The sequence below is a fragment of the Odocoileus virginianus genome, chromosome 26 (assembly GCF_023699985.2).
Source record: "Odocoileus virginianus isolate 20LAN1187 ecotype Illinois chromosome 26, Ovbor_1.2, whole genome shotgun sequence".
Lineage (NCBI taxonomy): Eukaryota > Metazoa > Chordata > Mammalia > Artiodactyla > Cervidae > Odocoileus > Odocoileus virginianus.
In genome coordinates, this window is record NC_069699.1 from 47,445,509 (window position 1) to 47,467,883 (window position 22,375).

A 22,375-nucleotide genomic window follows, 5' to 3' on the forward strand; every position below is an offset into this window, starting at 1 on the left:
GGGAACTCACCACGATGTCATTGCTCAAGGCAGGAAGTCCTTAGCGAGTCTGCCTCTCCTCTGCAAATTCTCAGAGCTCTCTTGTATTTGTTTAAAACAAATAGTGGTAGGGCTTTTTTGTTCTTTGGTATTTAGCAGGAAGAATAAAGACTTGCCAGAAGTCTGTATATTGATTTTGAGTTAGTGAATGTTTATTTTCAGTAGCCTTGTCCATTAGCCTTTTCCATCATGGCTTCTTCCTTTTCTTTTATGCCTGAAGTCCTTTTCTTTCTTTTCTTTTTTTGATTAATTAATTTAGTTAGTTTTGGCTGTGCTTAGTCTTCGTTGCTGCTCAAGGGCTTTCTCTCGTTGCAGTGGTTTCTGTTGCTGCAGATCACAGGCTCTAGGCACACTGGCTTCAGTAATTATGGCCCACGGGCCCAGCTGCTCTGTGGCATATGGGGTTTTAGTTCCCAGACTGGGGATTGAACACGTATCCCCTGCATTGGCAGGTGGACTCAACCATTGGACCACCAGGGAAGTCCCCCTGATTTCCGCTCCTAGATGAGACAGTCACTGTGCACTGCTCCACTCTGCTGGCTGCCTACCCTATATCTCTCTTCTCTTCTCAAACTGGCACCCTCTCAGCAGATGACCTGGCTTTCTACTTCACAGAGAAAACTGGAACCACCAGAAGAGAACTTTACCAGAGGCCCTCCACTCCCCCACTGGCGCCTGACTACGTCTGTGGCTGCCGGGCCTGTTTCCACCAAGAATGGCCCATGCTTCTGCTTCTGCTTGACCCCTCTTGCCCATTCAGAGACCTGGTTTCAGCAGCTCTTCTTTCTCTCCTTAAGCATCAGTTTTTGCTTTCCAGTAGATGGTTCTCTTTGGCAATAATGGCATGAACCTGCTTCTGTGTTCACCTTTAAAATATAGACTTCTCTCTTTTACCTTCCACCTCCATTTCTGGACTTCCTATCTTTGTTCTGTGCATGTTCGTGCACGGGTGCTTAGTCACTCAGTCATGTCGGACTCTTTGTGACCCCACGGGCTGTAACCCGCCAGGCTTATCTGTCCATGGGATTCTTCAGGCAAGAATACTGGAGCGGGTTGCCATTTCCTCCTCCAGGGCATCTTCCCGACCCAGGGATCAAACCCGAATCTCCTCTGTCTCCTGCACTGCAGGCAGATTCTTTATCCTTTCATCAGGGAAACTCCGAGCTTACTCCCTCTTACACTGAAACTCTTTGAAAAAGTTTTTCATTGTTGTTGTTTTTTTCCCCACTCTTTGTCTCTAGTATATCTTCTCTAATAGTTAAACATACATCAGACTGGCTTTTGCCTCACAACGCTAACAAAACTACTTTTACCAAGGTCACTAGTGACGTTTACACTAAGTCCAGTTTTCAGTTCTTGGACCTGGACGTTGATCCATCTTGATTCATCAACAGAATTGGACTCAGCTGGTCCCCTACTCCTCCCTTGGCTTCTCTCCTGACTTTCTACCTACTTGGCTGCTCCTCCTCTGTGTCCATCACCTCGATCTTTTCATGTTCATGTGCACGAGACCCAGTATTATTACACTCATCTCACTGATGATTTCTTCTTATCTCATGACTTTTAGACATAATCTGTATGATGATGACTTTCCAATTTGTATCACCAGCTCAGATTTTTCCTGCACTCTGGACTAGTTCATCCAACATTCCCACTGGACACTAATAGGCACCTCAAAGTCACCATGTGCAAAGCTGAACTCCTGGTCTTCCTCAGTACTTGCTTCACTTACAGCTTTCTACAGCTCTGCTGGGGGCAATACCATCTGTCTAGTTGTTCAGCCCTAAAACCCCAGCGTCCTCCTGGATTCCTTTTTGTCTCATTGTACATATCCCGTTTATTGAACAGTTACGCTGGCTTTTACCGTATCCCAAATCTACTCCTTCCCACCACCTCCTTTGTAAACCACGTGGCTCCAGGTCACCTTCATCACTGTGCTGAATGACTGTAAGGTCCTCCTCACTTATTTCCCTGTTTATAGTCTATACCATACGTAACAGTGAGAGAATTCTGTTACTGTGTCAATTCCATGCTCTGTCCTCTGTGTCCCTGCAGGTCACTGTGAGTCAACTCTAGCATCCTCTAATAATATGGGCCTCCCTGCCATTCCTGACATACCAGGTTTACCTATGCCAGGATCATCTGAGGAAGTTTTTTTTTTAAAGCCATTGATACTCAACTGACATTGTCTTAAGTTTATTTAGACAAATTGACATCTTCCTGATTGAAAATTTCTCCTAGCCAGAATTGTTGCTGTTGTTCTTCAGTTGCTAAGTCACATCTTACTCTTTTGAGACCCCGTGGACCGTAGTCCTCAAGGCTCCTCTGTCAATGGAATTTTCCAGGCAAGAATACTAGAGTGGGTTGCTCTTTTCTTCTCCAGGGGATCTTCCTGACCCCCAGGGGTCAAACCACATCTTCTGCATTGGCAGATAGATTCTTTACTAGTGCACTACCAGGGAATCCCAACAAAACTCTTACTCCCTTTTTATTCATCTCTTCTTTTATATCCTTTGGAAAGGTTTTAAAGTTTAATTTATGCCAATCCTGTGGCTTGTTGCACATATATTTTGTTATTTTGAACGAGATTCTTTTCCATTATTCTTCAACTAGTTGTTGATATATACAAAAATTGTCGGATCTATATATTTATTTTGTAAGCATTTCTCTTTGGGAACTCTTAAATCTGAACTCCCTTTCCAACTTAAATTACTCTTTGGTTGATGCCCTCGTATGTTCAGATTCCTCTTGACTCTGTACTTGCTTTGGATCCTGGACAGGCTCTCCTTCTCTCAGATCTTTTCTGGAATACTTCTTGCTTGCCCTCAGGCTCTTGGGGAAATGAACACATTTTCAATAGGTTTCCCATATTTGTCTACATTTGCTTCTTTTTGTCCCCCTTCTCTACAAGGATGGTGTTTAAAAAAATTAATGCACATTTAATTTTCTTAGTTAGAGACTGGGACAGAGGGCCTCTCCTTGGCCCTCCCCTGACTCTGCACAGGACCTCTGTCCAAGCACTTAGAGCTCTGAATACAATTTCCAGTTCACCTTCTCTTAACCAAGCTTCATGATCACTTAGAGCTTGGAATGGATTTAGTATTCCATGAATATTTGTTGAAGGAATAAATAAATGACTGAAATATTTGGCTAGTCCTTTCTAGAACTTCCAACTACCTTTATTGGGGATAAAGGTATTTGGGAATTTATTTTTCAACTTACTTTCCAATTCTTCTGCTGTTTTTTATGTTTTCCTAATCAATGTGTATATATTTTGTCATATTTTCACCTAGCCTTATTTCATAGTGACTTCCACCAATATTACATGTTCTAAACAACTATCAATTTGACAATGAAGTCTTTCGTTGATCTAATGCATAACGACCACTGGCACACTCACTGCGTAATCTTCCATAGCCTGCTGTTGACTTGGATGTTGCTCTTGCTGACTTGATGATTCTTTCCTCCCTCTCAGATTCAGGCTTCTTCAGGAGAGACCAAGTACACTGGTCCTTTGGACTGTGCTAAGAAGCTATACAAGGAGGCTGGGATCCGAGGGATCTACAAGGGGACTGTACTCACGCTCATGCGAGGTAACCTTTGAGCCCTCCACCTGTGGTGGATTTGCCACAGGGAGGTCTTGCCTGGATCTCTGGATTAGCCTTGGCACCATACGTGCCACAGCCCTGACAGGGCTGGAATGGTGTGTCCTGGTTTTAGGCCATTTCACCTCTGGCCAGCATGGACATGCATGAGAATGGGGGGACCTTCCATCCTTCCAGTAGGCTGGCCCTCGAGGGTGGAAATCCTGACAGTGGCAGTAGCAAGTAGATGGGAATCATGGCTGGAGAGGTGAGTGGGAAAAAAGAATAACATAGGAGACTTCCCTGGTGGTTAAGGTGGTTAAGACAAGCTTCCAATGCAGGGGGCGTGGGTTTGATCCCTGGTGCCATGTGGTGCAGCCAGAAAAAAAAAACAAAAAGAATGACTTAATAATAGTGGAGCTCTATTTGTCTTGAGAAGCATGTCCTACTGGGGTGGTGACAGAGGCAGCAGAGATAGCCCTGAGATGGAAGCTTGGAGGAAGGCCAGATGTTAGCTCCATTAAAACTGCTTGGAGTGGGCATGTTAGTGGGGACCACTCAGAGGGCCTCTGAAGGTGAAATAATGTCATGCTTGTTTGTGCTCACTGACACCAGTGCTGGCCCCAGAGCCACCTCTGATCACTGCAGACAGGAAGTGCTGCTGAGGAACTTCTCAGGAAACCTTCAAGGGTCCAATGCCAAGGTTGGCTCTCCTAAGATCAAGAAAGCTGTGAGGATTTTCTGTCATTTATTTTACATCTTTCTTGCCACTAACAGATGTTCCAGCCAGCGGCATGTATTTCATGACATATGAGTGGCTGAAAAATATCTTCACTCCAGAGGGAAAGAGGTGAGGAGAACAGAAGAGCTTAGAAGCCACTTTCCCTCATTACCGGTAGGTTGCCCATTCCCATTAGTGGGTCTGAAGGCAGAAATGGGACCTGCTTCTTTCTCCATGTCTACTTTCCTCTTGTTACTGCTGAGCCCCAGATAACACCAATACCTCTTACTCTGTGCCTCACCCAGTGGAGCAAGGGTTTGAAACAAGTACAGGAAACCTCCTCCAAAGAGTGGCAGCTACCTTGTCACAGGAGTCTTGGCCTTGGACCACCTCCCTCCAGCCAGTTCCTCCCTCTCTGTGGCCTCCATGTCTGCAGAGAGGGGGATGATCTGAATGCCACTCTAACAGCCTTTGTGTAACCAGGGCTGTCTTTGGTGTTCTGCAGCGTCAATGAGCTCAGCGTGCCTCGGATCCTGGTAGCTGGGGGTTTTGCAGGAATCTTCAACTGGGCTGTAGCAATCCCCCCAGATGTGCTCAAGTCCCGCTTCCAGACTGGTTAGTAGGGGAGAAGAGGGCTGGATGGGGTTGGAGTGGGCCCCAAAACTGGCTGCCCCTGGGATACAGAGCTCTTAAGGTCTTAGGCACACTCCTTCTCCACAGTAGCTCTCAGCGAGTGTCTGGCCAGCATTCTCCCTTGTAGTCATTTGTATCCTAAGAACGTGAGACTTCATTTTCTTGTCAGCCTCAACATAAAGTAACTGAGAGAAGGACTTCCCTGGTGGTCTAGTGGTTAAGACTCCACTAGATGGGGCACAGGTTCAATCCGTGGTGAGGGAACGAAGATCCACATGCTATGCAATGCGACCAAAAAAAAGTGAGAGAAGAAGTCACATCAACCTTCCTTCCCCCACACAAGCGGAAGGACCATTTCACTGTTCATTGTTTTCCCCATTCCCTCGGCACTAGTATAATGCAGACGTTGGTTTGTCCCAAGGTGAACTGTGTTGTCTGTGGTCTGGTCCTGGGTGATCCACACAGTAGCCTCTCCCTGGTGCTGGGGCCCTGCAGGAAGACTTGACTACAAAATTGTCCCCATGTTGGTCACCATGGTCAGGTCAGAAAGCTTCCTGAAGCCTTAACAGTTGGGTTCTGCCCACAGCGCCTCCTGGGAAATATCCTAATGGTTTCAGAGATGTGCTGAGGGAGCTGATCCGGGATGAAGGCATCACATCCTTGTACAAGGGCTTCAATGCAGTGATGATCCGAGCCTTCCCAGCCAACGCGGTGAGTGACTGGCAGGAGCTATGCTTTTTCCATTTGGGGCTCAGAGCAGAGTGCAGGTGGACCGACTTTTGCTTGCTTCTGAGACTGAACTGGGGGCTCAGTTTTTCTGGAGTCCCACCTTCAGCCAGAACCTCCTTATTTGTCCCCTTTCCTGAACCTGTCAGATGAATTACCTTTGTGATTCTCCAAGGCGAGGAGCTTTAACTTCCTGGCCTGACCATCAGAAGTGGCCAGTTGTGGGACATGTATTTCTTTCCCTATTAGGGATGAGAAAGCACAGCTTGATTCCATGACTTGAGGGGGGAGTAAGATTAGGAAGGGGTTTTGGTCCTGACAGGGCCAGCCGAGCACAATGCTGGGGGTCTCTGTGAGTAGTCACACTCTTGTTGGCTTTTCTCTTCCTTCCAACCCCTTCTCAGGCCTGTTTCCTGGGCTTTGAAGTTGCCATGAAGTTCCTTAACTGGGCGGTGCCCAACTTGTGAGGCTGAAGGCTGCTCCAGGCTTCAGGATGCCAGAAGTTGCCATCCAGGAGGAACAGTGGGCGGGACTGGGCAATCCCGAGGTGTGAGGAGAGGGGGGTGGTGGGATGAGAGCTCTGTGCATGGACCTGTCAAGACCATTGTCTTAATCACACCCTCTACCTGGTGTAATTTGCCATTTTGCAACTTGAATCCTCTCTTGTCAATTTAAGGGATCTCATGAGGACTTGGAGGTGGAGTAATAGCTCCTAGACCACATACCACCTGTGGCCAGGGTGCTGTCTGCCAGTTGACTACTGGCCCTCCTACACCTAGAATACTCTTCAAGAAAGAGGGACTGTCAACCTCTCACTGGAGACACTCTGCATGTTTGCAGCCAGCTGACTAGGAGCTGGGGCCTTCCTGCATCCCTGGCCAGGAGCACCCATCAGGGTGTCCTCTAATCCTGGCCTGCACAGCTTCAGGTCCTCATGGGAATGTGGATCTGAGACCCACATCTGTCTGTCCAAGCAGACTGAGCAAATGTGCCTAGGGGCAGAGAGCCTGTTAACACTCGGGTTTTGTTTTGTTTTTTTAATGCATGCAAGTAATCAGAATTAAAACTAGAGTAACCTAATTTCCCAGGAGTTGGTGGAAAGCTTTCCCTCCTACTCAGCGAGGAGAGTTTTGAATAGACCATCCCAGCTTGCTAGGATAAGTGAGAACGTGAGAAAGCCCAGGGTGTAGGAAGACTCTTTTTGCACATTCTTTTCTCATGAGAGCGCCCTATTTGAACAAGAAATAATAAATATTGTTTCTAATTTTCGCATTGTGTGAAATTTTTTTCTTTTGATTCTGGGTCATTTCAGCAAGCAGCCAGGGGCCTCCGTGGAGGCTGTTAGGCATCCAGCAGCCTTCCCTGGATGGGATTCAGGCAGCAATTTCAGCAAGAGAAAGAGGAAGAAGTCTTGGCCCACCGGCCTTCCCAGACTGCCCCCGGCCCAGCTCCTGGAGGGTCAGATTGGTGGGGTGGGATAAGGCAACCTGACTGGTAACTGTTCCCATAGCTCTCGGGGGTCGCTGTATGATCTGATGTCTGGCCTTACTTATCAGGCTGAAGATGATGACTGGGTGCAGCCAGGGGAGATGAGGGAGTCAGAGTGGAGAGTGACATGCTAGTCCGTCCTTAGCTGGGGGAGAGAGAGGCTACCAGAGCTGGGCTTCTCTGGCTTTGTCCCATCTGGCAGTTACACTTCCGCTGGCACTTCCCACCTCACTGCAGCCGCACAGAGATCCTTGGACTTTGGCTTCAGAGCTATCACTCAGCATAATGGGTGAGAGGGGGAAGGGACCCATCCCTATCTGGGAGTGAGTGTGGCCAATTTGCCTGGAAGCTGAAGATTTGGGGGTTTAAGGAAGGAAGCTTTATTCTGGGAAGATATTTCTGGATGATGGTCAAGTAAAAAAAAAGAACTGCTTCAAGGATGAAAATTGTTTGCTCTCTTCCTGGGAAGATTAATTAATTCAGTGTTACGCTTTCCCGTCTCATGCTGCAGGATAGTTTTGTTTAATCTCTCAAGGATGGGGAGATGGCCTCCAAGGTGTCTCCTGAAGCTCTTCTCAGCACTGCTCAGTCCTTGAGACAGTCCTGAGACCTCGAGCTTTTCCTGGGAGCCCTGGGAGTGCGTTTGCATTCTAGCTAAATGCCAGCCATTCCCATGGCTCAGGATCACTTTTACAGTCTCCTGCTTCTGAATAATTTGCCCTTTGAAACAGCTTCCATTTGAAAATGGAATATTTTGATTCTTTGATGCTAGTGCTGGTGGATCCTTTTACTCCTCTGGGGATTCAAGAGATGTGAAGTCAAAAAAAGGGAAGCCCCTGGAGGCATATGTGTGAGGGGAGCAGAGCAGATGGTGAGTAACTCCCTTCTGGCTGGCACTTCCTGTTTATGATGCACTTTGAAATGCCACCTGTTCCTGATATATCTCTTCTCTCCTTGATGGGGGTAAGGGTGGGGGAGAGATTGGGGCCCCCCTTAAGGAATTTCTTAGACTGCTACAGGCAGCCTGAAGTAGAAGCCAGTAATAGTTAAAACAACCAGCCAGTGAGAACAGCCTTATGCAAGCACAAAGAGGAGTACAACTGGGTCAAAGGTAAAGGACGGAGGGTTGTTCCAGCCTCAGCCTGTTAGAAGCAATAGCAGCACCGTTTCTGCTGTAAGGTCATAGCATCTCTACCCGCAGTCCTTTTACCACAGTTCTTTTAGGCTCGAGCCTCCTATTCCTTTCCTAACCTCTTCGGGGGTTCATTCTCATCTCTTTACCCCATGTAACTCAGGGTTTGGGCTTCCTAGTGGCTCAGTGGTAAAGAATCCTCCTGCTAATGCAGGAGATGCACATTTGATCTCTGGGTTGGAAAGATCCCCTGGAGAAGGAAATGGCAACCCACTCCAGTATTCTTGCCTGGGAAATCCCATGAACAGAGGAGCCTGGGGGCTACGGTCCATGGGGTTGGAAAGAGTCAGACACAACTTAGCAACTCAACAACAGCAACAAACTCAGTGTTTAATGGGTAGGGATTTATACCTCCACTTTCAGATGTGGAAGCCAAAGCTCAGATAGGGTAAACTGATCTACCAAGATCATCACCAAGTGGATATCAGAGTGTGGCTGACAGAGTGGTGTCTCAGTGTCCACAGGCCTGAAGAAAGGTTTGTGACATTATCAGCAGTCCTGGATTGCTTGACGCAAACTCCAAGAGCCTGCCTGTACTGCAGGATCAAAGCCCGGGCAGCTGGCCTGTGAATCAGGCCAGGGACGGCACACAGAGTCCCAGCAGACACAAGGAAGGTCAAGGGTTCCCTGAGGGCCCCTTTATTCTACCTTCTTTGCTCTAGTTGGCATCAGGCCTGTGGCTCTCCAGCCAGGGCTCTCCTTTGCTTCTCAGGTTCTGTCCTTGCTCTGATATGTCTCAGAGGCAGACCCTAGGTCCACTCTAGAAACTGATACTTTCTCAGGACAGTGTCCAGGGTGGAGGGGGGGAGTGGGGGTCATAAATGGCTTACAAGTGTAGAAGTAAGCAGCCCAAGAATTAACTGCTCCCTTGAGTATTGGTGCTTACTAAAATAACTGGACCAAAGGTAGTGGCTTCATGGGGGAGGCACTATGAAGGCTTGGGTGAGGGCAGAGGAAACAGTGCACTTCCTCACTCCTTTCTGGCCACTGGAGGCTCATGGACACTTGTAATGCAAAATATGCTGAAGCTGAAACTCCAGTACTTTGGCCACCTCATGCGAAGAGTTGACTCATTGGAAAAGACCCTGAAGCTGGGAGGGATTGGGGACAGAAGGAGAAGGGGGCGACAGAGGATGAGATGGCTGGATGGCATCACCGACTCGATGGGCATGAGTTTGAGTAAGCTCCAGGAGTTGGTGATGGACAGGGAGGCCTGGCATGCTGCGATTCATGGGTGGGGTCGCAAAGAGTCGGACACGACTGAGCGACTGAACTGAACTGAATGCAAAATAGAAACAGGTGGTGGTAGGTAGTAAGTATGCAGGGAGACTGGGCCAGGGGACTGGAATGTAGAGCAGGTCAGATGAACAAGTCCCAGGAGATGGGTGGGGGTTGGGCTAGGCTTAGAGAAGCAGCCCCTTGGGGCAGAGGAGAGGGAGGTGTTCCTGCTGGGGGTGATTTCCCCAGAGCAGGTGGAGGGCATCAGAGGGCAGACAGTGAGTTAACCAGGGGTTCTGGGCCAAGAGCAGGGTGTCCTCCAGAGAAGTCTAGGGGACTATAAGCGTCTTCCTTCTTCCTGGAAAGAGTCGGGGGAAAAAACCTTTTAAATCATGAACCTGTCAAGAGCACAGGAAATAACTGTTCCATTGGAAATAGCAGTTGGTACCCTACCCATGTTCATTATCACCAGTCTCACTGCTCTCAGACTAGACAGGTGCCCCACTTGAGTAAGCATAGTTGTAAACAATTCTGAGAACTGGCCCCATAGTGTCCATGTCTGTTCTGAGGTTGGTGGTGTGGCAGCCCGTGCAAAATGATGACTACCTTCTGGGTGGTGAGTATACCTGGGTTGAGGAGAGCATCTCGCAGGACTCTGGGACCTCCTCTTCTGTCTACCATGTTTCTGTATTTCTCTTGCTTTCGAGGGTCTCTGCTCTTGACCTTTCCCACCCACCATTACTGGCTGTTGGCAGCTGTTTGCTGCCTGTGGGTTCAGTTGCCATGGTAATCTCCAGTGGTGCTGATGGACAGGCTTGAATGAAGGCAGTCCTCGAAGGGTAAGGATAGAAGATGTGGGGCTTGGGCCTCTTGTATTCTCTCTTGTTCCAAGGCCCTGTTCTTTTGCCAGCTCAGCTGGGCCTTCATGAAGGCCCTGGGAACTCTCCTTGCTATTGAAAGGTTTCCCCGAAGGGGCAGAGATGGATCCCTGCTCTGAGGACCAGGTGCAAGGGGAAGAGAGTCAAGCTGGACCTGGAGGCTGGCTCTCCATCCTTCCTCTGAAGCTGGTCTTCAGAGACAGGTGAGGAGCAGCTATGCAGTTCCCGATTTCTGTGGTCCTCATTTCCTCCAGGTCTGAGGATGCCTTTGAATCCCATGTTTGCTGGCTGGCTGGCCAAGCTAGGGTACCTGAGACTAAGCCAGGAGGACCAGCCTCCTTCAGGCAGAGGCTGAGAGGGGTTCCTTGGAGTGACCGGGAGAACCTGCCCACAGCCAGCTCTGTCATCAGTCCTGGAGTAGCTTCCTCCTACCCTCTTTGCAACTGAAGTTGAAGTCCTAATTGTACAGCTGCCTGTCCCCCTTTCAAATGTATAAAATCTGGCAAATGGGCAAGCTAGAGAGTGGAGTTGCGAATTTGCCTTTCTAAAAGGTCAGTGGTAGGATTTCCTGAAGTGGGTCAGATCCCCAGGTGTGGCAGGGCAGTGGGAGTCCCACCTAGGTTTCCTGAGGATGGGCTGACTCCTGGAAAACTCGGAGGGGTCAGTCTACACAGGAGCAGAGAAAAGTTGAGGAACCCTGCCCCTGCAGCTCCTCCTTGCCCTGTCCTTACTGAAGTCTTTATATTCTGAGATCAGACACATAGCTTTGAATCAAAGGATCCTAGTTCTGAGACTGAGATCAGGAGAGCAGTCTCACTGGCTCTTCTTGCTGTGTGAAAATTTATTATTCATTTATTTAGTAAATCTTTTGCAAGACTGTGCGATAAGGACCCCAGCAGAGAATGAGCTGGACACTACCCCTCCCCTAACAAAGCTGATGATTCAGGACTTCTCCCAGGAGTCCAGAAACTTGTCCAGGGAGAAACTGCTCTTTGGAAATCACAGACTTGCCTGGCCTGGGGCCTGGGTGGCTTCTGCACCAGTGGGGATCAGGTATTCCTGCTTCTAGACGCTCAGTTCCCAGAGCACTGAGCTCCTGGGTGTGTGCCAAGACAAAATGAGAGGTCCTAGTGAGGATTTAATTAATACTGGGTAATTACCAGGTGGAGCTTAACCATCCCAAATGCCTTTCAGATTCCCAAGGCTATATCTAGTCACTTTCTGACTTGGCCCAGCAGAGAGACAGAGGATGCTGTCCCATGCTTACTGGGACTTTGGTCAGCACCTGGGCTGTGTTATGGACACACTGGGAAGGTTTCCACTCTTTTCTCTTCCTTTCCAATCTGCTGTAGGTGAAGGTGCAGCTTGGGAAATAGCATGGCCTCTCCCATTTGCCTAGGCCCCTTCCTTGGGACAAAGGATAACAGTGCCTTGCCATCTGCTCAAACACCATCAAGCAATGCTGGCCCAGGGCCCAGGGCCCAGGGTCCAGGGCAGAGTATGGGGAGAGAACGGGTGTGCAGACCTAGTCCTGGGAATCCTGATGGGAATCCTCAAGCAGAGAAACAGGCACAGTGGTCATTCCTGCTCTGGGCTTTATTCCCTTTTCTCAAGAAACATATTTCGAACTCATTCTTCCAGATTTATCTGCCGGTGGCTCCCAAATTATTATATCATCAAAACTCCTACTGCCTACAAGGCCTTTCTTTGACATCTCACAGACCTCCTGCCAGACTTTGGAGGGTCCTACGGTCATGCCACCAGGCCACCCAACAGTCAGGGTGGTTGTGACTTTCCCAGGTCTTTACTCTTGTTGTCCTCTATGCCCACATGGCTTCCCGCTGGCTCTTCCTGTGGTTAGGTCCTGCCCAGGCCTCGGAGTCAGCTTGAATGTCACCCCCTAAAGAGGGTCCCCTTGTTCTCCACCATATCTGGAACCACACCGAGATGGTAAGGTGGCATTCTTGCGTCTGGCTCTCAGCTATGTCCCTGGTACCCAGTAAGGGCGGGCAGATGGTTGGATCTTAGCGTGTGCTGAAAGAAGAAAAGAGATAAGAGGCACTAACACTCCGCTTAGCGGGTAGACCTCTCATCCTTGCGCCTGGATCGCCAGGTAGCGGGGCGAGTAGACAGCCCCTTGGCGCAAGCGTACTGAGGGCCGGCGCTCGGCGGGAGCGCGCACGCCCGCGGCCGCGTGCGTCACAACCCGGGCTCCCGCCCCGCCCGTCCCCTCGCCCGCTCGTCGGTGCCCGCGGCGGCGGCGGCGGCTGCGGCTGCCCAGTGACAGCGGCGGCGGCACCAGGCCGGCCGGAGTAGCGTAGGGTGGTGGGGCCCGGAGACACACACCCGGCCAAAGGGCGGCGTGGCGCGAGGAAGGCCCGACCCGGGTCGCGCCTGAGGAGACCTCGCGGGCGCCGGGCGAGAGGCCGGCGTGAGGGAGCGCCCGCCCAGGCGGTGGCCGCCGGCGGCCCGGTCCCGCCTGCCGCCGCCGGCATGAGCCACATTCAGATCCCGCCCGGGCTCACGGAGCTGCTGCAGGGCTACACCGTGGAGGTGCTGCGGCAGCGGCCACCAGACCTCGTCGACTTCGCGGTGGACTACTTCACCCGCTTGCGCGAGGCCCGCTCCAGAGCCTCCACCCCGCCCGCCGCCCCTCCTTCCGGCTCCCAGGATTTCGATCCCGGCGCTGGCCTGGTCGCCGACGCGGTGGCGGACAGCGAGTCGGAGGACGAAGAGGACTTGGACGGTAGGCGGCGGGCTGGGCGGGGGTTCGCGGTGGGGGAACGGAGGGAGCGGTGCCGGGGGTCGGGGGTCTCTCGAGATCCAGAGAGGGGCTGCGAGGGGCCAGGCCCGCCACCCTGGGCCGGGACCTTGGAGCCCGCGAGGGGAGTTCGTCCGGGTTTCCCGAGCCGCCGGCGTGAGCCCCGCGTGCGCCACTTCCAAATTGAGCTCGGCGATCCTGCCAGCCCCGGAAAGCAGCGAGCGAGTTGTCAGATTCAGCTCGAGGGAAACGTGCGCGCTTTCGGCCCGCGTGCTGGCGCGGGGCCGGAGGGGCGTGGAGCCCACGGCCGCCTCACCTCGGCTGGAGGCGCTTCGCCCGGTTTCGCTGCGAAGACAAGAACGTTCGCCTACACCGACTCGGGTTTTCTAACCAGGACGGTAACTTGGGAAATAACTCATTTTGTTAAAAGTTATCGTGCAAAACTTTAAGCGTAGACGGAAATAGAAAAGGTGACACGAACTCCCTATATGCCGTCACCCACGTTACACAGTTGAAATATCTGTCACAGATGTTTCATCTATACTTCCCCCCCCCACCTCCTTTGCTGAAGTATTTTAAAGCAAGTCCCAGTATTTCACCTTCTTTCAGCCTTGGATACTTCAGTATGCATTTCTTCATGTGGACCCAGGGAATATATGTATAAAGATATATTTCATTTGCCTAAAATGATTGGATCAAATGTGGTGAGGGTCAACAATACATTTTTTTTCTCATGTGGTGCAGAAAAGAAGACTAGTAACACCTCTATATCTGATTTAAGCAAGATTGTCAAAAAGCAATTCCGTTTTACTTGATGGCTTCAACATAGGCTTTGTCAGTTTAACGATAGAATTACCCTAGTTTTGAACAGCCAGAATTTAACAAAACAATGAAAATATTTGACAGAGTTAGAGACTTCTTGTTTACTAGCTCACACTGAAAAACCCCTGACAACCTAGTTTTGAGTTGAATCCGCATTTAAGTTAGGCTGGCAGGGAGTTAATTATTGGTCATTGTTATTGGAGGTTGTAAGGTTCAGTGCTGTGGACAACTTCCCTTAGTTTATTCACACTAAGAATGGAAATTGTTCGACCATGTTACCCTGGCTTTAATACACATTAAATTATTGGTTTTTCACCTTTAACCTGGAAATCAGAAATTATTTGACAAATCCCTGCCACAGAATTGCTTTGTGGTCTAAGACAAGCCGTGGAACTTGTCTGATTTTAAATTTGCTTATCTTTAAAATAGGGTTAGTGACCACAATCTCCCAGGAATAAATGTGTTTTTAAAAGATTTATTTCAGGAGTGACTTCTGCATTTGTTTCACTGTCATAACAATAAATCACGAACTTGTAACTTGGTTTGCAACAATCTTTATTTACCCAAAACATTATTATTTTAGCCATTAGTCTGAAGTGAGTAAAACAGAATCTCCAAGTTTTGTGTCGTGTCTTCCTTTTTTGGTCATTTTTTTTTTTTTTAATTAATTTATTTATTTATTTATTTTTTTTTTTTAATTTTTATTAGTTGGAGGCTAATTACTTTACATCATTACAGTAGTTTTTGTTATACATTGATATGAATTAGCCATGGATTTACATGTATTCCCCATCCCAGTCCCCCCTCCCTTGGTCATTTTTTTTATATCTCTTTCAAAGTTGAATTGACTTGAATCTTTGTAACCCTGTGCTTTATTTTACTGGTATTTAATTTTTTTTATATATCTCTTCGGTGGCTGTGCTAAGTATAATTATAGAAGTCAACACAAGGTGAACTTCTATTTACAGATAATAGACTAAAAATACACTGCACACAGTGAGATACCACTTCATACCCATGCTGTTGGCTATTATGGAAAAAAAAAAAAGAAGAGCAAGTGTTGGTGAGGATGTAGAAATTGGAACTCTTGCTTACTGCAGGTGGGAATGTAAAATGTCCTGGCTGCTGTGGAAAACTGTTTGACTTTTCCTTAAAAAGTTGAACATAGAATTACTGTGTGACCAAGCAATCCCACTATGTATATACCCCCAAAGAACTGAAAGCAGGGAGTCAAACAGATACTTGTATGCTGGTGTTCATTGCTGCATTATTCACAATAGCCAAAAGATAGCCCAAGTGTTCTATAGACAGATGAATGGATAAATGTGGTATGTATACAAAATGTGGTATATATGTACAATGGCACACTATTCATCCTTAAAAAGGAATGAAATTCTGATGTATACTACAGCATGGATGATTCTTTTTTTTTCTAACAACGTTTCATATTTATTACTGAGTCTCATAGACTGATAGTGAGGAAACAAGGAACATCAGGAGCCAAGCATTACAGTAGTGATGTTCTTGCTGTGATTTGGCTGGTTAAAAAAGTGTCTTAACATGTGTGCCACTTTTTATGTGAGGCTTCTTATAGACCCAGCTTGGTTCTTCTCCAGTGTCTTCTCTGGGAATTGTACCTGATCTTATTGCCAGTTTTCATTCAAATCCATTGAGGAATGGGACGATTCTGCTTTTTTTCTTGGCTAGGAATCACTTGATCCTGAAAGTCTTGAGACGACATGGTGAGGAGAGAACTCAACCGCACATAGGATGGCGGAGAAGAGAAAAGAGGAGGAGCATGGGTGATTCTTGACGACATTATGCTAGTATAATGTGCTAGACACAAAAAGACAAATATTGTATGAATCCATTTATATGAGGTACCTGGAATAGGCAAATTCAAGGAGACAGCAGAATAGAGATTACTAGGAGCTGGGGAGACTGGACAGTGGGGAGTTACTGTTTAGTGAGGGCGGAGTTTCTGTTTGGAATGATGACAAAGTTCTGAAATTGGATAGGGGTGATGGTTGCACAACATTGCGAATGCACTTAATGCCATGAATTGTACACTTAAAATGGTTGAAATGGTAAATTTTATGTTATGCAGAAAACTTATGTTTTTGAAAAGATAAGAAATACTAGGATGACCAAAAAGTTCATTCAGGCTTTTCTGTAACATCATACAGAACACATTGCATAGCCAGTGATTAGGAACATTAAGATAATAAGTTCACAGTACCTAAAATTAGAAATAGGGTATATAGTATTAGAACCATAATATATCAGAGAGACTTTACTTAGGAGGGCTTCCCTGATAGCTCAGTTGGTAAAGACTCTACCTGCATTGTCAGTTGGTAAGGAATCCGCCTGCAATGCAGGAGACCCCTGTTCGATTCCTGGGTCAGGATGAGCTGCTGGAGAAGGGACAGGCTGCCCACTCCAGTATTCCTGGGCTTCCCTAGTGGCTCAGCTGGTGAAGAATCTACCTGCAGTGCTGGAGACCTGGGTTCCATCCCTGGGTTGGGAAGATCCCCCTGGACAAGGGAAAGGCTACCCACTCCAGTATTCTGTCCTAGAAAATTCCATGGACGGTATAGTCCATGGGGCTGCAAAGAGTCGGACATGACGGAGCAACTTTCACTTTCACTTTACTTAGTAAGGTCCTGAATGGCTAACCACCAATTCAGTTTATAAAACTGTATGCTACTAGAAACACTCAAAAAGCTTCATTAATTGTTATTGGTTTAGTTTAACAACAGTTTGATATCAAACAACACATCAAATATGAAGTATTAGAATGAATATTTCATTTTTGGGAAAGCCTGAAGAGTTCAGACTTTATTGACTTATTAATAAGTTATTCTGGCTGCATCCTCGTAAGAACAATAACTTGGCATCTAGACTTGATTCACTTCTATAATTACAGTAAAATATTTATATTTGTGGGTCTCAGCATTTTTTTCTTTTTTGGTTTATGGAGACATAATCCATATACCAGATAATTAACCCATTTAAAGTGTATAGTTCTTTGGTTTACTGTATCTACAGATATGTACAACTGTCACCACAGTCAGTTTTAGAACATTTTTATCACCCCACGAAAGACACCCCGTACGCTTTAGCCATCACCTGCCCACGTCCCTGTTCCCCTGTTTTAGGAAATTACTGATTTCCTTTCTGTCTCTATGAATGCGCCTATCCTGGCCAATTAATTTAAATGGAATCATAAAATATATGGTCTTTTTGCTTCTGGCTTCTTTCACTTAGCATGTTTTAAAAATTCATCAATATTGTAGCATATATTAGTGCTTCATTCCTTTTTATTGCTGAATTCTGTTCCATTGTGTGAATCTACCACATTTTGTTTATCCATTCAGCAGTTGATGGGCACGTAGATTGTCTCCACTTTTTTATTATTACGAATAATGCTGTTGTGAACACTCCTGTGTATAAGTTCCAGTGTGGACATGGGTTTTCATTTCTTTCTGGTATTTACGCAGTAATAGAATTCTTGCACCATATGGTAACTCTTATACTTCATATTTTGAGGAACTAACTGTTTTCCAAAAGTGACTGTGTCATTTTACATTTTCTAACCAGCAGTGTATTGAGGGTTCTGATTCCTCCCCATCCTTGTCAACACTTTTTATCTTTTTTATTATAGCCAACCTAGTGGGTAGGAAGTAGTAGCTACCTTGTTGTAGCTTTGCTTTGCAGTTTCCTAATGATATTGAGCATCTTTCCATGTGTTTGTTGGTCATTTGTGTATCTTTGAAGAAATGTCTATTCAGGTCCTTAGTCCATTTTTTAAAATTGGTTTGTCTTTTTATTGTTAAGTTCTAAGAGTTCTTTGTATATTCTAAACAAGTCCTTTATCAGATATATGACTAAAAAATATGTTCTGCATTTAGCAAGTTGTCGTTTTACTTTTTTGATATTGTCTTTTGAAGCACAAGTTTGTAATTTTTATTAGGTCCAGTGTATCATCTTCTTTTGTTGTTTGTGCCTGAGGTATCTTATTTAAGAAGCCATTGCCAGACCCAAGGTCATGAAGATTAACTTTTCTGTTTTCTTGTATGAGTTTTACAGTTTTAGCTTTACATTTAGGTTGTAGTACTTTGGGATTTTTTTTTGGCTGGGCAATATAGGAGGTCTTAGTTGCCCAAGCAAGGATCACATGTGTGTCCCATGCAGTGGAAATGTGGAATCTTAGCACTGGACTGCCAGGGACGTCCCTAGGTTGTAGTACATTTTTGTTATTATTTGTTTAAGAAGTAAAGTACTTCATTCGTTTATATGTGGTTTCTCTAGCACCACTTTTTTTTTTTAATATTTATTTATTTGGCTACACCAGATCTTAGTTGCACCGTGTTGCAACTTAGTTGAGGCATGTAGGATCCAGTACCTTGATCAGGGGTTGAACCTAGGCCGGCTGCACTAGGAGCACAGTCTTAGTCACTGCACCACCAGGAAATTGCCCAGCACCACTTATTAAAAAGACTATTCTTTACCCATTTGATTGTCTTGGTACTCTTGTTGAAAATCAGTTGACTGTAAATGCTAGAGTCTGTTTTGAACTCTCAGTTCTATTCCATATATCTGACTGTGTGCCACTCCTGCGTTCTTTGACTGCTGTAGATTTGTAGTCGTTTTGGAATCAGGAAATGTGCATTTTCCAGCTTTGCTCTTTTTCAGAGTTGTTTTACCTTTTTGCATCTCCATATGAATTGTAGGATTAACTTGTCAATTACTGCAACGAGGCCAGCTGGGATTTTGACAGAAATTGCATTGAATTTGTAGATTAATTTGGCGAGTATTGCCTTTTAACAATGTTAAGTCTTCAGATCTGTGAATATAGAATGTCTTTTCATTTATTTAGTTCTTCTATAATTTCTAAATTAAAGAACCACAAGTGTCTTGTAGTTTTTAGAATATAAGGTTTGCACTTCTTTCATTAAATTTATTCCTAATTTATTTCTCATGAAGTGATTGTAAATGAAATTTTCTTAATTTCATTTTCTTAATTTCATTTACAGATTGATCATTGCAGATGTATAGAAACACAGTTAATTTTTAAGATATTGACCTTGTATCTTGCAGTCTTGCTGAATTTATTTATTAGTTCTCTAGTTTTTTAGTGGATTCCTTAGGATATTTCCCCAGCATTTTTTATTGCACAGTATTTACCACATAACAATTGGAGTTGGTTTAAATTGCCTTATTGGAACTTTTCTGAGACTTGCTTAATAATAATAATAATAATATTTCTACAGTTCACATATCTGGGTCTCTCAGGAGGATTTTGACACAGTGGGACCAGCCCTCTTTGAAACTTTTCCCCTCCTTGGCATCAGTGTCTTTATTCCCTTGTGTCTTCACTCTCTCACCTCTGTCCTTTAAATGTCTGTTGATGATCCCCAGAATTTGGTTTGTTTACTGTTTCTCCCTCAGTGACAGTTCTCTTCCTAAGCATTGAACTTGCCTTGAACCTGAACCTTCAGAATCAAAACTTGCTCTGTTAGACACACACCCTATTTATGGTTGTCTTGTCAGCTGGTCACCTCTCATTCATCTTTCAAACTCATGATGCCTAAAACTAATGTTGTCAACTTACCTGTCACACATCTCTATTTTCTCTGCAGTCACCTTTTTCTGGTTTCTTCAGCAAGAAACCCAGAGATCTATCACTTTCTTCTTCTCTCTTTTGCACTCTTTCACTTTCATTTGTTTTGATCTCTGGGTTCCCTCATCTTCTCCTTCCCTACTGTCCCTTCCCTGCCTTGGGTTTACTTTTTATTACTTCGTAAAAGAGAAAAATTATTTGACTGCACCAGGTCTTAGATGTGGCATGTGAACTTTTAGTTGCAGCTTGTGGGATCTAGTTCATTGTCCAGAAATTGAACCCAGGCCCCCTGCATTGGGAGTGGGGCATATTAGCCAGTGGACCACCAGGGAAATCCTTATATTGCTTCTTAACTGGATGCCTCCTGTAGGTCTCCCACTCATCTGTCTTCCATCCATCTATACTCTACACTGTCCCCAAAATCACCATTCTTTCCTTTTACCTCGCTGTAAAGAACTGTGGTAAACTGTATGTAATGTAAAATTTGCCATTTTCACCATTTTAAGTGTGCAGTTCAGTGCCATCAGTACAGAACATTCACAATATTGTGCAGTCACCTTTTTCAGTCAGGTAAACCTTTTTTGAAGTAAAGAATATGTGCAAAAAGGTGCACAAATCACAGTTGTGCAGCGTGATTGTTCATAAAGTGTACACACTATGTATTCCTTCAACTTGCTCTGGAAATATCAGCTGGAGGAGACTTTTTTTTTAACTCTTTTTCTACATTTTATGTAATTTACCCATAAATACTGTTCTGCGACTAGGACAGCTTGCATTTATTAAGCCTTTATTCTTTATTAGTCTCAGTGCTCAGTTATTTATTATGCATCGTCTCATTGAATCCTCCTGATCTTCTAAAAAAGGTAGGGACTGTAATTATCTCCATTTCACAGATAAGGAAATTGAGACCTGAAAACTACCCAAGACCATCTAATAAGCAGGGTTTGACTTTAGGCTGGATTTAATGCCATTATACTGTTCATTTTATTTCATGCCTGAATTGCCTCTCATTTTTTTTCTTGCCTTATTTATTTATTTTTTTACAGAAAAGGTTATAAGCATTTAAAAATTTCTTTACATAACTGTCATAGTGCATTTTTTATTGTGGTAGAATATACATAAAATGTACTGTGTTACCATTTTAAAGTATACAGTTTAGGGGCATTCAGTACATTCATTATTTTGTGTAACTGTCACCACTATTTTGTTCTTCTTTTTCAAGATTCTTTTGAGTTTTCAGGACTCCTTGCAATTCTATATGAATTTTAGGATCAGGTTTTTCATTTCTGTAAAACAAAAACACAAAACTTGCTTTCTTAAATTTCATATTCAGTTTGTTGATTGTGAATATATGCAACTACAACTGATTTTTGTATGTTGATCTTGTACCCTGCAACTTGTGGATTCTTTAGGATTTTCTGTATATACGATCATGTAATTTACGAATGGTTTTATTGTTCCTTTTTGACTTGAATGCCCTTTTATTTATTTATCTTGCCTAATTCCTCTGGTAGGGCTTTCAGTACTATGCTGAATAAAAGTGACTGAAACAGGCATCAGTGGTGTTGGAAGCAGTGAAGCAGTCAAGTTGGATAAAGCCAGTGTTGAAATGATTGACTCAGCTGTGATTCTTGGGGATGGAGGCTCCAGTGGGGTTGTGGTGGAAGAGGTCAGGTGTCAGTGGGTCAGGGAGTGTGTGTGGGGGGGGGGGGGTGGAGGGAGGGAAGGAGGGGAGGAATAAAGAAGGAAAGAAGACAAAGCCTGCAGAAGATTCAGATAAAAAATGGTGAGTATGTTTTGGAGAAGAAAGGACTTGGTGGTAGCTTGAAGAAGTAGAGGTATGAGGGCAGGTCTCTGATTTTGCTTCACGTGCAGAGGGAAAGGAGCCCGAGGAGAGGTAGTGCCTGATGGAGCAAGGTCCTAGCATCGGGGTGGGGAGGCGAATTAGAATGGAGGCAAGTGCGGACATCTCATATTCAGAAATGGGAGAGGAATGGTATTTGCTTTAGCTGTTATTTAATTTAAAGGGATAATTTAAGGTTTTACTTCTTTGTGCTGTTAATTCAAGGCCTTGTCTTTTACTTACTTGAATCTCAGAGGTGAACATCTAAGCTAAGGGGAAACAGTAGGGAGGTTTTCCAAAAAAATTTAAAGAGAACTATTGTATGTCTGAGCAATCCCAGTTCTGGATTTTTTTCAAAAGAAAACAGAAACACTAATTCAAAAAAATAAACACACCGCTGTGCTCAAGGCAGCATTATTTACAGAAGCAAGATAAGAATGCAACCTGAGTGCCCATTGTTAGGTGAATGGATAAAGATGTGGTATATATTTACAGGTGGAATATTACTCAGCTAAAAAAGAGAATGACATCTTGCTATTTATGACAACATGGATGGGCCTAGAGGGTATTATGCTGAATGAAATAGGTCAGACAGAGAAAGACAAATACTGTATGGTTTCACTTGTATGTAGAACTTAAAAAATAAAACAAATTTACAAATGTATTAAAACAGAAACAGATACAGAGAACAAACTGGTGGTTTGTGAAGTCAGGGGAAGAGTGAAGTTGGTGGGAGATTAAGAGGTTCATGCTTCCAATAGTAAAACAAGTCACAAGGATGTAACGTACAGCATAGGGAATATAGGTAATAAGATGATAATCATTTTTTATGGTGACAGTTGGTAGC

General features: G+C 45.3%; 2 protein-coding genes and 1 long non-coding RNA gene across 3 annotated transcripts in view; 2 read left to right on the plus strand and 1 right to left on the minus strand.

Moving 5' to 3' along the window:
• The window catches only part of SLC25A20 (solute carrier family 25 member 20), a 36,772-nt gene extending 29,800 nt beyond the window's left edge, over positions 1-6,972 (plus strand). Inside the window, exons 5-9 of the mRNA XM_020915953.2 lie at positions 3,515-3,632; positions 4,401-4,473; positions 4,850-4,959; positions 5,564-5,688; positions 6,108-6,972. Coding sequence (XP_020771612.1) covers positions 3,515-3,632; positions 4,401-4,473; positions 4,850-4,959; positions 5,564-5,688; positions 6,108-6,170 — 489 coding nt within the window. The 3' untranslated portion in view covers positions 6,171-6,972. The remainder of the gene's footprint in view (positions 1-3,514; positions 3,633-4,400; positions 4,474-4,849; positions 4,960-5,563; positions 5,689-6,107) is intronic.
• A 5,085-nt stretch (positions 6,973-12,057) lies between these two features.
• On the minus strand, positions 12,058-13,699 carry LOC110152440 (uncharacterized). The gene is made up of 2 exons (XR_002318390.2): positions 13,557-13,699; positions 12,058-12,513 (listed from the first exon to the last, which is right to left on the minus strand). It is a non-coding gene; the product is annotated as an uncharacterized lncRNA (long non-coding RNA).
• PRKAR2A (protein kinase cAMP-dependent type II regulatory subunit alpha) overlaps positions 12,705-22,375 on the plus strand; it is a 67,577-nt gene continuing 57,906 nt past the window's right edge. Inside the window, exon 1 of the mRNA XM_020916205.2 lies at positions 12,705-13,225. Within this exon, the coding sequence (XP_020771864.1) occupies positions 12,973-13,225 (253 nt within the window). The 5' untranslated portion in view covers positions 12,705-12,972. The remainder of the gene's footprint in view (positions 13,226-22,375) is intronic.